Source organism: Drosophila obscura, unplaced genomic scaffold, assembly GCF_018151105.1.
Source record: "Drosophila obscura isolate BZ-5 IFL unplaced genomic scaffold, ASM1815110v1 contig_1, whole genome shotgun sequence".
Lineage (NCBI taxonomy): Eukaryota > Metazoa > Arthropoda > Insecta > Diptera > Drosophilidae > Drosophila > Drosophila obscura.
The window spans coordinates 10,290,663-10,303,683 of record NW_024542679.1 but is presented as its reverse complement, the minus strand read 5'-3'; the positions used below and the strand labels follow the sequence as shown (position 1 = coordinate 10,303,683).

Genomic DNA, 13,021 nt, shown 5'->3' with positions numbered 1-13,021 from the left:
AAATTAGAGTTATCTATCGACTAGTGGCTCCAGACGGCAGCATCAATCAACTGGTTTAGAGTTCCTGCAGTCGCTCTATGTCGTAAAGAGAGGCCTCGTCCCAGATCAGCAGATTTGCTGAATGTTTGCTCAACTATTCAGCTGGTTCGCATTCGATCAGATACTTGCAATATTTTACGTGTATTTACCATCGCTGTTTAGACACTTCGAAACTGGTTCAAAGGCTCTGCTCTCTGCTCTCAGATTTCTGTTTTTTGTTTGTATCTTTTTAAAGTACCAATTCTGAATTTTCATCGGATGCACAGCAACAGTAGGATTCTACTAGGAAGAGTGCGTGCGTTATAATCGTAAGAGGACAGTGCATCATCTAAAAGCTTACATTAAATGGCACTAATCTGGTCACTACTTTTTTATATTTAATATGGTAGATTGGCCCATCCTTCTCTGGCCTCGAACATTCATCTATTAGTTCTATCTTTGGGGTTTGCTCTACATATTATCCACTAGCAAATATAAAAATATTGAATCGGAAACTTCCTAATACTTTGTAACATTTTTAAAAATTCTACGTTCTAGATTCGAAGTAGAAGAGTAGAGTTTCAATTAAGAAAACTCTCATGTATGGTGCCTAATTGGAAGTTATTTGTTTTGAGAATTGGTGCATTGGTCATTCGCCAAGAAAGTGAATGATTTATATCATAGATCAAGAGACAACATACCAAGCTTACATGCGGACAACAGGACTTACAGGGATCTTATTCAAGCGGGAGAATTTCTAAACGATCGAAACGAAAGCTATTATAAAATTCATATCAGATAAGATCCCTTGCGGGCTTTGCTTGGAATCGGGCTAAGCTGATCCTGCAGCTTCTGCCGGCCGTAACCGATTCCCAAATCGTTTCGATCTTGGAGTGCACTCTACTGTGTGGTACTAAAAAGATAGCTCAACATCGATGGCTGCACGTGAAAGCTTATAGTTGCCTCTTCCCACTTGGTACGAATCAAACGCTGCAACGGCGTGTTGAGCGTTGACTCCTCCTTGGCGACCACATCGCTACTACCGCTAGCGCCACTAGCAGCACCACCAACACCGCCGCCGCTAGCGGCACCCACACCGCCACCGGCAGTAGCACCTCCACCCGGAGTCGGAGCAGCAGCAGCAGAGCTCGCTTCTCCATCCTTTCCGGCTGGCTTGCCCGCCATCGAGGTACCCTCCGGTGTGATTGGTTGCCGCTCCAACATGACCAATGCCTGCTCATTGTACGTGCGATTGTCGATGGTCATCTGGATCTGATGCCCCGAACAGCTGTAGTAATTCACATCGAAGCGCGACTCCGCGTGGTAGTTGCGCAGCAGATCCGGGTTCCGGTTGAACACCACGCCGTAGTGGCCCGTGCAGCTCGTTACCCAGATGGGATAGTTGGGCGTCTTGAGCCGTGAGCCCGGCTGTCGGGATTGATTAACCGCTGCCTGTGTTGAAATAGTTACAAGCCCAAATATAGATAACGCAAAGTACTTCAATTTAAGAGTACAAAAATAATATTTGATATTAAAGGAGTATTCCAATCCTAACTTACGCTAGTGGACTCAATGTCCCAGAGCAGCAGACCGATCATACAGCGTTTCAGCACTCCGTATTGCGGCACCGCCTGCAAATATACGTATACGAAACTCAATAATATACCTTTGAGGAGGCCCATATCTGCATTTAAATCATCATGTTGGGGTTACACACATAGCTACTTTCATCGCCCACATTGACGACGCCGTTGTGTATGTAGGGCGTTGCGCGGCCCGTCAGCAGCAAGGTGACAATCATCAGGGAGCCCTCCTCGTGGTTGCTCATTGTCAGTGGCGATGATTTCGAGGAGTCCAGGTCCGTGCGCACTCTGCAATGAATGGAAAAGTAAACGAGTACACCGCCGAATAGCAAATGTTTATGGGCTACAGAATGCATCTTGATACAGAGACTATATACGGATACGGATACGGATATATGCGGACACTGGCAACTACTCGTATCTAGCTGAAATCTTACTTTCCCATGGATCGCGTGAGAACGGCGCTATAAAGAAATAGCAGAGTGCCGGGGGTCTCTTCCTCTGAAAACTTTGAAGCGGGTTAAATGGGTTAACTGTTCGATCAGAGAACCAATGAATATAATTATGAACATTCTGTATCTTACGTATTTGAAATTCCGCTTCATAAAATGTTCCAACTCCTCGTTGGGCGACAGGGTAAAGACATAGAGCTGTAAACGAATTGGGAATGGAATTTCTATCTGGGCTCTTTTCCAGGAAATCTTTACTTAAGCTCGCATAATGTATGTAAAAGGGGTGGACGGGACGGGTCGGGGAGGGAACTCACCTTCTCGGTGACCGAGTCGTGGAAGTAGCTGGCACTGTGATCCACAAAGACCTCATCATCTGACGGCAGCACCATGGTCACCTTACCCTTGTCCGAAATGGTTCGCAGTATCTCCACCAGGGCACAGAACAGCGCCTCTCGCTGCATCTCGGCGTTGGCCAGGAGCGGGCTGAATAAAAAGCACACGCGAAGGAGTATGAGGATGAGCTGGATGGAGAGGACAGAGGGGTATTCGAACACGCACTCGGTGAGGGCAGCCACACGGCTGGTCTTGCGGGCGAACAGCAAATACTTGAGCACGAATCCCTGGACGACGGAGAGCAGGCCACGGGTGGCATTTCGAGGCGATCGAAGGCCGTATGCAAGCTCCTCTTTTGGCGCTCCAAAGACAAAGGAAGTCTGCAGCCACTCGGCGCGCATGGGGATGGCGGCAGTGCCAAATATAAGATTGCGCAGATCCTAAATGGGGGGACAGACAGACAGCACAGACATCACCGACATCACAGGACGATAGCGGAGTTCAGGACACTGCCTAATTACCGTTGCCAGTTCGGATGTTATGGGCGTGCCGCCCTGTGTGATGAACTGCTTGTTCATTTCTAAGTGGATACCGTGTTCCGTTCGATGATTACCGTTTCCGCTAAGAGACCTTTGCTCCACTCTGCGACTCGTTGGCGAATGATTTATCGCGCGGAACAGTTCTGGTCGCTGGCTGCAGTTGGCACTGGGCATGGGCATGGTAGACAGCTGCTTTTAAGGTATTTCACACTTCAGAATGGATTTTTAATTTCATATTTAGCCGCGGGCTCACGGGGCGTATGCGCAACGAAACAGAAGCCAGCAGTCAGCCAGCGTTCACGGCAATGCCAAACCACTGCCAGACAGTGGGCATCACACCCGCCTGAATGAAGCCTGAGCCCGAAGATGGCACAGGAAACTTCAGCATGGTGTTGCCCGAATTCGGCCCACTGTGCTGGGCCCAGGATTAGCTTTGAAGGAGGGTCCGTGGGTCGTTCGCTTGTCTGTCAGTCAGCGAAAGTAACTTTAAATGAAATTGAATTGAATTTAGTTCTGTGTGCGGCACACGAAACCCGATGCACTCGTACTAGTATGTGGCACAAGAAGTGAAAGTGTTACGGTTCTCCGCTCAGCGACCAAGAAGCCTGGGAGTGGGCATGGCCATATGTGAAATATATTTTGCTAAAATTTGGCATGTTGAGAGCTTGTCAGGGCGTTCCACACAACCGGAAATATGTAGTTGACGCCCAATTTTGAGGCAGGAACACGTGTGCACCCGTGTTAATAACCGGGGGGGGGGGGGGTGTGATGATTTCACTGGCCACCGCATTATTCTCGGCTAAGCAATTTTAAATTGTACACTTGTACTCCATTTACGGCGATTGATTTGTTGAATTTCTGGGCGGGCCTAAATGGTAGTGAAAGTGGCCAAATAACTAACTGGCGGGCTGACCTTGGGCATGTCACCAGCGATTCATTAGAGTGCAGACCCTGACATGCACACCAGCACAGAAACGGCAGTTTCATGGAAGGTTTTCACAATCAGTTTCCGACGGGCAGTTGTCAGTTGCTAAGTAGCTCGGGAAGTGTTAACTTGGATTGACATTTAATTGGCTTACGGAACAACATGAGCTACATATATCTTATGCAATAGACCTAACATAATACACAACATTCCCTACACCTTGTTGCTTAACTTAGAGGTTAAATAATTACAAAATTGCCGCTGATTCAGCTTGGAATCGTGGGACCCTCTGGCTGGCTCAACATATCCCGCATAACTGTCCTGGCCGATGCGGGTGCACGTCCCACTAGATACAGCGCATTGAAGTACATATTTATGAGCCGCAGCCTGAAAGCGGACGCCCACAGGCAATACTCAAAGTAGGCACGGCGACACAGCCAGCGGAAGTACTGGAACGGCGACGTCCGACCGTGCTGCATGTAGAGACAACGCTGGGCGTAGCGGGCCATGACACGAGGCCGATTCACCACATCGCCATGCTGGTGGCTAATGGCGCGCACAGTGTTCAGGTTGCGGACCTAGGCATTACATTGAATTGGTTAGAAATCACAGCCACAGAGGAGCTTCCCTTTTTCAAACCACATACCACAAACAGCATGCTGCGCGGCATTTCCTTTAGAGTGCCCATTATGGATTCGAAATTCTTCCTTGCCACCTCCTGCATGTGCTGGATGTCCTCCTCGGACAATTTGCTTCGGATGGTGCCACCGCGGATGCGAATGGGCTGCTGGAACAGCACCTCGGCGAAGCGCATGTAGTCAACGATGCCAATCTTCTCGGCGGCAGCCTGCATCTTCATTTCGTTGCGCAACACGGTGGCCTCCCAGAACTCACAGAGCGGGCCACGCACCTCGGCCGGCAGCTCCTCGTACAAGCCATGGTCCAGTAGAATGATGTCGGCTCTCCCACTGCTTTCATTTCTGCGCACAAAAACTATGAGAGAGGTTGGAGGCAATTAGCACTAGCTGTTGACTGGAGCCTTGTCGCATTTGGAGCGTTACCCACTGTTGCCGGGATGCGGATCGGCGTGCACAAAGCCGGTGTGGAAGATTTGCTCGGCAAACGTGTTGAATAGCTTCACATCGATGTCCTGCAAGCTCAGCTTTCGGGCAGCAATTGCCTCAAGGTCGCTGATCTTACAACCATCCATCCATTCAAGGGTGAGAACGCGCTGAATGCAAGACTTTAGTGGAAGCATTCTGACAGGATAAAAAGCTATCTCACCGTCTTGGTAAACGGCCAGTAGACTTTTGGCACACGAACAAAGTCGAACTTCTTCATATCGTCGGCGCAACGCTCGGCATTGTGGCCCTCCTGCACAAAGTTCATCTCCTGGACCAGATTCTTGCGCAGATCCCTCATAATCCAACCGAAGTTGTAGTCCTTGAAGAAGAACTCGATGATGTCCTGCAGAAACATGATGGTGCCCAGGTCGCTGATGAAGCGCTTCTGCAGATCGCTGTACTGCACCTTAACGGCCACCGGCTCGCCACTCGGCAGCTTAGCATGGAACACTTGCGCCAGGCTGGCTGCAGCCACTGGCTCGTAGTTAAAATCCTCGTAGATTTGCTCAGGCAGCTGGCCAAAGTCCTTGTGGAACACCTTACGCACATCGGCTTTTGTCGTCGGCAGACATTTGTCTTGCAGCCTTGAAAGTGTGCTGGTGTACTCAATCGGCAGTATGTGATTGATGGCCGCAAAGCCCTGGCCCATCTTTATGTAAAGGCCACCATTGAGCAGACACGTCTCCAGCAGGCGCTCGGCACTCTTCTGGTGCAGCGCCTTTAGCCTGGTATCGTACTCGGCATCGTGCTCGTCCAGCCACAGATAGTCCGCCGCAATTAGTCCAGCTGTTTTCAGAGAGCGCACAAAGCGAACAGACGCCCCACAGTACGTAAAGTCGTTGACAATGCCATCATAGCCAATGGCACCGACACCGGCCACGATCAGGCCCACCCGTCCAATGGGAAATGATCTCCTCCCACTTCTCTGTGTAACTTGATTTTGACTGCCAAATCGTCTAATACGAAGTCTGCTGCCCAAGTGTAGGAGTTGCTGCAGTCGCTAGTGGCCACCAAATAGACAGAATCAGCAGGATTCACTCTTTTATGTTTATTAATATACTTTACATGAGCTTGTCGCATGTTTTCTATGTTCTAAAGCACAAAGGTTCACAGTGGACACCTGTTATTGTTGTTTTCGAACAGCTGTTAATGTTGCGACGGTCCGGCAACGTTTTCGATTTTCAGCCTAGCCACCAACCATACAGTATATAGATGTGACAGTTCATACAACGAAAGTGGCGCTGCTGAGGTTTCAGCGTACGGTCCCAGGTGTTCGGTTCTGGGGCCGATCGCGCTCGGCTCTGGTGTTGACCGTGTTCGGCTAATGTCGTGACACGAGCCGACTGAAAGCAAGCATGTATGTGTGTACGTGTAATACTCCAAACCATATGATTGTATGGATAGAATAAATTTTAACTTTTTAGCTCTTGATGAGCGCCTAGATCTCAGAGACTATAAAAGCTAGAGAATATACATTGTGGATGTAGATAACAGATGTAGCAAAAATATGTAATTTTTTTTTAATTATAAAATTCTTTAAAATAATAAGCCCAACTATGTATATACTGACTGAGTACGGGTATGAGAAGAGTCGCGTCCCCAGAAGTGACTCACACATTCCTTCTCGTTTTTCTTGTTTCTCGTTGTATTGCGTTGCTCTCTTTTTTCGATCTACTTTTTCTCATTTTCTGCCTCCACTTTCCACCGCTCAAATGGCAGAAAACCGTTAATTCAAATCTGTGATACCAGGCGCACAGAAATCAGCAGAAGGTCGCTGCTTTTTTCAAATTCTCTTTTTTTCTTGTTTCTCTTTGTATTTCGTTGGTCTCTTTTTTCGATCTACTTTTTCCCATTTTCTGCCTCCACTTTCCACCGCTCAAATGACAGAAAACCGTTAATTCAAATCTGAGTTACCAGGCGCACAGAAATCAGCAGAAGGTCGCTGCTTTTTTCTAATTCTCTTTTTTTCTTGTTTCTCTTTGTATTTCGTTGCTCTCTTTTTCCGATCTACTGTTTCTCATTTTCTGCCTCCACTTTCCACCGCTCAAATGACAGAAAACCGTTAATTCAAATCTGAGTTACCAGGCGCACAGAAATCAGCAGAAGGTCGCTGCTTTTTTCTAATTCTCTTTTTTTCTTGTTTCTCTTTGTATTTCGTTGCTCTCTTTTTTCGGTCTACTTTTTCCCATTTTCTGCCTCCACTTTCCACCGCTCAAATGGCAGAAAACCGTTAAATTCAAATCTGAGATACCAGGCGCACAGAAATCAGCAGAAGGTCGTTGCTTTTTTTAAATTCTCTTTTTTTTTTGTTTCTCTTTGTATTTCGTTGCTCTCTTTTTTCGCTCTCATTTTTCCCATTTTCTGCCACCACTTTCCACCGTTCAAATGGCAGAAAACCGTTAAATTCAAATCTGAGATACCCGGCGCACAGAAATCAGCAGAAGGTCGTTGCTTTTTTTTAAATTCTCTTTTTTTCTTGTTTCTCTTTGTACTTCGTTGCTCTCTTTTTTTCGCTCTCATTTTTCCCATTTTCTGCCTCCACTTTCCACCGCTCAAATGGCAGAAAACCGTTAAATTCAAATCTGAGATACCAGGCGCACAGAAATCAGCAGAAGGTCGTTGCTTTTTTTAAATTCTTTTTTTTCTTGTTTCTCTTTGTATTTCGTTGCTCTCTTTTTTCGCTCTTATTTTTCCCATTTTCTGCCTCCACTTTCCACCGCTCAAATGGCAGAAAACCAGTTAAATTCAAATCTGAGATGCCAGGCAAACAGAAATCAAAAAGAAACAATAAAAAAGACTCTGCTGATTTCTGTCTCAGATTTGAATGGTTTTCGCATTTGGAGGCATGGGAAAAAGCAGATGAAAGAAAAAGAGAATTTAAAAAAGCAGCGATTTGTTCTGCTGATATCTGAGAGCAACGAAATACAAAGAGAAAAAAAGATAATTTAAAAAAAGCAACGACCTTCTGCTGATTTCTGTGCGCCTGGATCTCAGATTTGAATTTAACGGTTTTCTGCCATTTGAGCGGTGGAAAGTGGAGGCAGAAAATGGGAAAAATGAGAGCGAAAAAAGAGAGCAACGAAATACAAAGAGAAACAAGAAAAAAAGAGAATTTAAAAAAAGCAACGACCTTCTGCTGATTTCTGTGCGCCTGGTATCTCAGATTTGAATTTAACGGTTTTCTGTCATTTGAGCGGTGGAAAGTGGAGGCAGAAAATGGGAAAAATGAGAGCGAAAAAAGAGAGCAACGAAATACAAAGAGAAACAAGAAAAAAAGAGAATTTGAAAAAAAGCAACGACCTTCTGCTGATTTCTGTGCGCCTGGTATCTCAGATTTGAATTTAACGGTTTTCTGTCATTTGAGCGGTGGAAAGTGGAGGCAGAAAATGGGAAAAATTAGAGCGAAAAAAGAGAGCAACGAAATACAAAAAGAAACAAGAAAAAAAGAGAATTTAATAAAAGCAGCGACCTTCTGCTGATTTCTGTGCGCCTGGTATCTCAGATTTGAATTTAACGGTTTTCTGCCATTTGAGCGGTGGAAAGTGGAGGCAGAAAATGGGAAAAATGAGAGCGAAATAAGAGAGCAACGAAATACAAAGAGAAACAAGAAAAAAAGATAATTTAAAAAAAGCAACGACCTTCTGCTGATTTCTGTGCGCCTGGTATCTCAGATTTGAATTTAACGGTTTTCTGCCATTTGAGCGGTGGAAAGTGGAGGCAGAAAATGGGAAAAATGAGAGCGAAATAAGAGAGCAACGAAATACAAAGAGAAACAAGAAAAAAAAAGAATTTAAAAAAAGCAACGACCTTCTGCTGATTTCTGTGCGCCTGGTATCTCAGATTTGAATTTAACGGTTTTCTGCCATTTGAGCGGTGGAAAGTGGAGGCAGAAAATGGGAAAAATGAGAGCGAAAAAAGAGAGCAACGAAGTACAAAGAGAAACAAGAAAAAAAGAGAATTAAAAAAAAGCAACGACCTTCTGCTGATTTCTGTGCGCCTGGTATCTCAGATTTGAATTTAACGGTTTTCTGCCATTTGAGCAGTGGAAAGTGGAGGCAGAAAATGGGAAAAATGAGAGCGAAAAAAGAGAGCAACGAAATACAAAGAGAAACAAGAAAAAAAGAGAATTTAAAAAAAGCAACGACCTTCTGCTGATTTCTGTGCGCCTGGTATCTCAGATTTGAATTTAACGGTTTTCTGTCATTTGAGCGGTGGAAAGTGGAGGCAGAAAATGGGAAAAATGAGAGCGAAATAAGAGAGCAACGAAGTACAAAGAGAAACAAGAAAAAAGAGAATTTAAAAAAAGCAACGACCTTCTGCTGATTTCTGTGCGCCTGGTATCTCAGATTTGAATTGAACGGTTTTCTTCCATTTGAGCGGTGGAAAGTGGAGGCAGAAAATGGGAAAAATGAGAACGAAAAAAGAGAGCTACGAATTTCAAAGAGAAACAAGAAAAAAAGAGATTTAAAAAAAGCAACGACCTTCTGCAGATTTCTGTGCGCCTGGTATCTCAGATTTGAATTTAACGGTTTTCTGCCATTTGAGCGGTGGAAAGTGGAGGTAGAAAATGGGAAAAATGAGAGCGAAAAAAGAGAGCAACGAAGTACAAAGAGAAACAAGAAAAAAAGAGAATTTAAAATAAACAACGACCTTCTGCTGATTTCTGTGCGCCTGGTATCTCAGATTTGAATTTAACGGTTTCTGCTATTTGAGCGGTGGAAAGTGGAGGCAGAAAATGGGAAAAATGAGAGCGAAAAAAGAGAGCAACGAAGTACAAAGAGAAACAAGAAAAAAAGAGAATTTAAAAAAAAGCAACGACCTTCTGCTGATTTCTGTGCGCCTGGTATCTCAGATTTGAATTTAACGGTTTTCTGCCATTTGAGCGGTGGAAAGTGGAGGCAGAAAATGGGAAAAATGAGAGCGAAATAAGAGAGCAACGAAATACAAAGAGAAACAAGAAAAAAAGGAATTTAAAAAAAGCAACGACCTTCTGCTGATTTCTGTGCGCCTGGTATCTCAGATTTGAATTTAACGGTTTTCTGCCATTTGAGCGGTGGAAAGTGGAGGCAGAAAATGGGAAAAATGAGAGCGAAAAAAGAGAGCAACGAAGTACAAAGAGAAACAAGAAAAAAAGAGAATTTAAAAAAAGCAACGACCTTCTGCTGATTTCTGTGCGCCTGGTATCTCAGATTTGAATTTAACGGTTTTCTGCCATTTGAGCGGTGGAAAGTGGAGGCAGAAAATGGGAAAAATGAGAGCGAAAAAAGAGAGCAACGAAATACAAAGAGAAACAAGAAAAAAAGAGAATTTAAAAAAAGCAACGACCTTCTGCTGATTTCTGTGCGCCTGGTATCTCAGATTTGAATTTAACGGTTTTCTGACATTTGAGCGGTGGAAAGTGGAGGCAGAAAATGGGAAAAATGAGAGCGAAAAAAGAGAGCAACGAAGTACAAAGAGAAACAAGAAAAAAAGAGAATTTAAAAAAAGCAACGACCTTCTGCTGATTTCTGTGCGCCTGGTATCTCAGATTTGAATTTAACGGTTTTCTGCCATTTGAGCGGTGGAAAGTGGAGGCAGAAAATGGGAAAAATGAGAACGAAAAAAGAGAGCTACGAATTTCAAAGAGAAACAAGAAAAAAAGAGAATTTAAAAAAAGCAACGACCTTCTGCAGATTTCTGTGCGCCTGGTATCTCAGATTTGAATTTAACGGTTTTCTGCCATTTGAGCGGTGGAAAGTGGAGGTAGAAAATGGGAAAAATGAGAGCGAAAAAAGAGAGCAACGAAGTACAAAGAGAAACAAGAAAAAAAGAGAATGTAAAAAAAACAACGACCTTCTGCTGATTTCTGTGCGCCTGGTATCTCAGATTTGAATTTAACGGTTTCTGCTATTTGAGCGGTGGAAAGTGGAGGCAGAAAATGGGAAAAATGAGAGCGAAAAAAGAGAGCAACGAAGTACAAAGAGAAACAAGAAAAAAAGAGAATTTAAAAAAAAGCAACGACCTTCTGCTGATTTCTGTGCGCCTGGTATCTCAGATTTGAATTTAACGGTTTTCTGCCATTTGAGCGGTGGAAAGTGGAGGCAGAAAATGGGAAAAATGAGAGCGAAAAAAGAGAGCAACGAAATACAAAGAGAAACAAGAAAAAAAAAGAATTTAAAAAAGGCAACGACCTTCTGCTGATTTCTGTGCGCCTGGTATCTCAGATTTGAATTTAACGGTTTTCTGCCATTTGAGCGGTGGAAAGTGGAGGCAGAAAATGGGAAAAATGAGAGCGAAAAAAGAGAGCAACGAAGTACAAAGAGAAACAAGAAAAAAAGAGAATTTAAAAAAAGCAACGACCTTCTGCTGATTTCTGTGCGCCTGGTATCTCAGATTTGAATTTAACGGTTTTCTGCCATTTGAGCGGTGGAAAGTGGAGGCAGAAAATGGGAAAAATGAGAGCGAAATAAGAGAGCAACGAAATACAAAGAGAAACAAGAAAAAAAGAGAATTTAAAAAAAGCAACGACCTTCTGCTGATTTCTGTGCGCCTGGTATCTCAGATTTGAATTTAACGGTTTTCTGCCATTTGAGCGGTGGAAAGTGGAGGCAGAAAATGGGAAAAATGAGAGCGAAAAAAGAGAGCAACGAAGTACAAAGAGAAACAAGAAAAAAAGAGAATTTAAAAAAAGCAACGACCTTCTGCTGATTTCTGTGCGCCTGGTATCTCAGATTTGAATTTAACGGTTTTCTGCCATTTGAGCAGTGGAAAGTGGAGGCAGAAAATGGGAAAAATGAGAGCGAAAAAAGAGAGCAAAGAAATACAAAGAGAAACAAGAAAAAAAGAGAATTTAAAAAAACCAACGACCTTCTGCTGATTTCTGTGCGCCTGGTATCTCAGATTTGAATTTAACGGTTTTCTGCCATTTGAGCGGTGGAAAGTGGAGGCAGAAAATGGGAAAAATGAGAGCGAAAAAAGAGAGCAACGAAATACAAAGAGAAACAAGAAAAAAAGAGAATTTAAAAAAAGCAACGACCTTCTGCTGATTTCTGTGCGCCTGGTATCTCAGATTTGAATTTAACGGTTTTCTGCCATTTGAGCGGTGGAAAGTGGAGGCAGAAAATGGGAAAAATGAGAACGAAAAAAGAGAGCTACGAATTTCAAAGAGAAACAAGAAAAAAAGAGAATTTAAAAAAAGCAACGACCTTCTGCAGATTTCTGTGCGCCTGGTATCTCAGATTTGAATTTAACGGTTTTCTGCCATTTGAGCGGTGGAAAGTGGAGGTAGAAAATGGGAAAAATGAGAGCGAAAAAAGAGAGCAACGAAGTACAAAGAGAAACAAGAAAAAAAGAGAATTAAAAAAAAACAACGACCTTCTGCTGATTTCTGTGCGCCTGGTATCTCAGATTTGAATTTAACGGTTTCTGCCATTTGAGCGGTGGAAAGTGGAGGCAGAAAATGGGAAAAATGAGAGCGAAAAAAGAGAGCAACGAAGTACAAAGAGAAACAAGAAAAAAAGAGAATTTAAAAAAAGCAACGACCTTCTGCTGATTTCTGTGCGCCTGGTATCTCAGATTTGAATTTAACGGTTTTCTGCCATTTGAGCGGTGGAAAGTGGAGGCAGAAAATGGGAAAAATGAGAGCGAAAAAAGAGAGCAACGAAATACAAAGAGAAACAAGAAAAAAAGAGAATTTAAAAAAAGCAACGACCTTCTGCTGATTTCTGTGCGCCTGGTATCTCAGATTTGAATTTAACGGTTTTCTGCCATTTGAGCGGTGGAAAGTGGAGGCAGAAAATGGGAAAAATGAAAGCGAAAAAAGAGAGCTACGAATTTCAAAGAGAAACAAGAAAAAAAGAGAATTTAAAAAAAGCAACGACCTTCTGCTGATTTCTGTGCGCCTGGTATCTCAGATTTGAATTTAACGGTTTTCTGCCATTTGAGCGGTGGAAAGTGGAGGCAGAAAATGGGAAAAATGAGAGCGAAAAAAGAGAGCAACGAAGTACAAAGAGAAACAAGAAAAAAAGAGAATTTAAAAAAAGCAACGACCTTCTGCTGATTTCTGTGC

The 13,021-nt window shown here is 43.6% G+C and overlaps 2 protein-coding genes across 2 annotated transcripts; both read right to left on the bottom strand.

Annotated features, from left to right (window-relative positions):
- Positions 1-503: 503 nt before the first annotated feature.
- LOC111072669 (inactive ubiquitin carboxyl-terminal hydrolase MINDY-4B) lies at positions 504-3,079 on the bottom strand. Its single transcript, XM_022364673.2, has 8 exons — positions 2,908-3,079; positions 2,612-2,826; positions 2,368-2,536; positions 2,186-2,251; positions 2,039-2,109; positions 1,736-1,889; positions 1,578-1,649; positions 504-1,470 (listed from the first exon to the last, which is right to left on the bottom strand). Exons 1-8 carry the CDS (start codon positions 2,962-2,964, stop codon positions 919-921), a joined length of 1,356 nt encoding a protein of 451 aa, XP_022220365.1. The 5' UTR covers positions 2,965-3,079; the 3' UTR covers positions 504-918.
- An 895-nt stretch (positions 3,080-3,974) lies between these two features.
- Positions 3,975-6,142, bottom strand: LOC111072667 (uncharacterized aarF domain-containing protein kinase 5). The gene is made up of 5 exons (XM_022364664.2): positions 6,040-6,142; positions 5,135-5,974; positions 4,916-5,081; positions 4,497-4,843; positions 3,975-4,428 (listed from the first exon to the last, which is right to left on the bottom strand). Exons 1-5 carry the CDS (start codon positions 6,052-6,054, stop codon positions 4,117-4,119), a joined length of 1,680 nt encoding a protein of 559 aa, XP_022220356.2. The 5' UTR covers positions 6,055-6,142; the 3' UTR covers positions 3,975-4,116.
- Between the last annotated feature and the right edge of the window lie 6,879 nt (positions 6,143-13,021).

Coding starts and splice junctions, on each gene's coding strand:
- LOC111072669 (XM_022364673.2), bottom strand. CDS start 2,964: ATGAACAAGCAGTTCATCACACAGGGCGGCACGCCCATAACATCCGAA. Junction 1,650..1,735: donor TGGGCGATGAAAGTAGCTAT/GTGTGTAACCCC, acceptor GTATATTTGCAG/GCGGTGCCGCAATACGGAGT. Junction 1,471..1,577: donor GGGACATTGAGTCCACTAGC/GTAAGTTAGGAT, acceptor ATTTCAACACAG/GCAGCGGTTAATCAATCCCG.
- LOC111072667 (XM_022364664.2), bottom strand. Junction 5,082..5,134: donor ACTGGCCGTTTACCAAGACG/GTGAGATAGCTT, acceptor TCTTGCATTCAG/CGCGTTCTCACCCTTGAATG. Junction 4,429..4,496: donor CGCGCAGCATGCTGTTTGTG/GTATGTGGTTTG, acceptor TGTAATGCCTAG/GTCCGCAACCTGAACACTGT.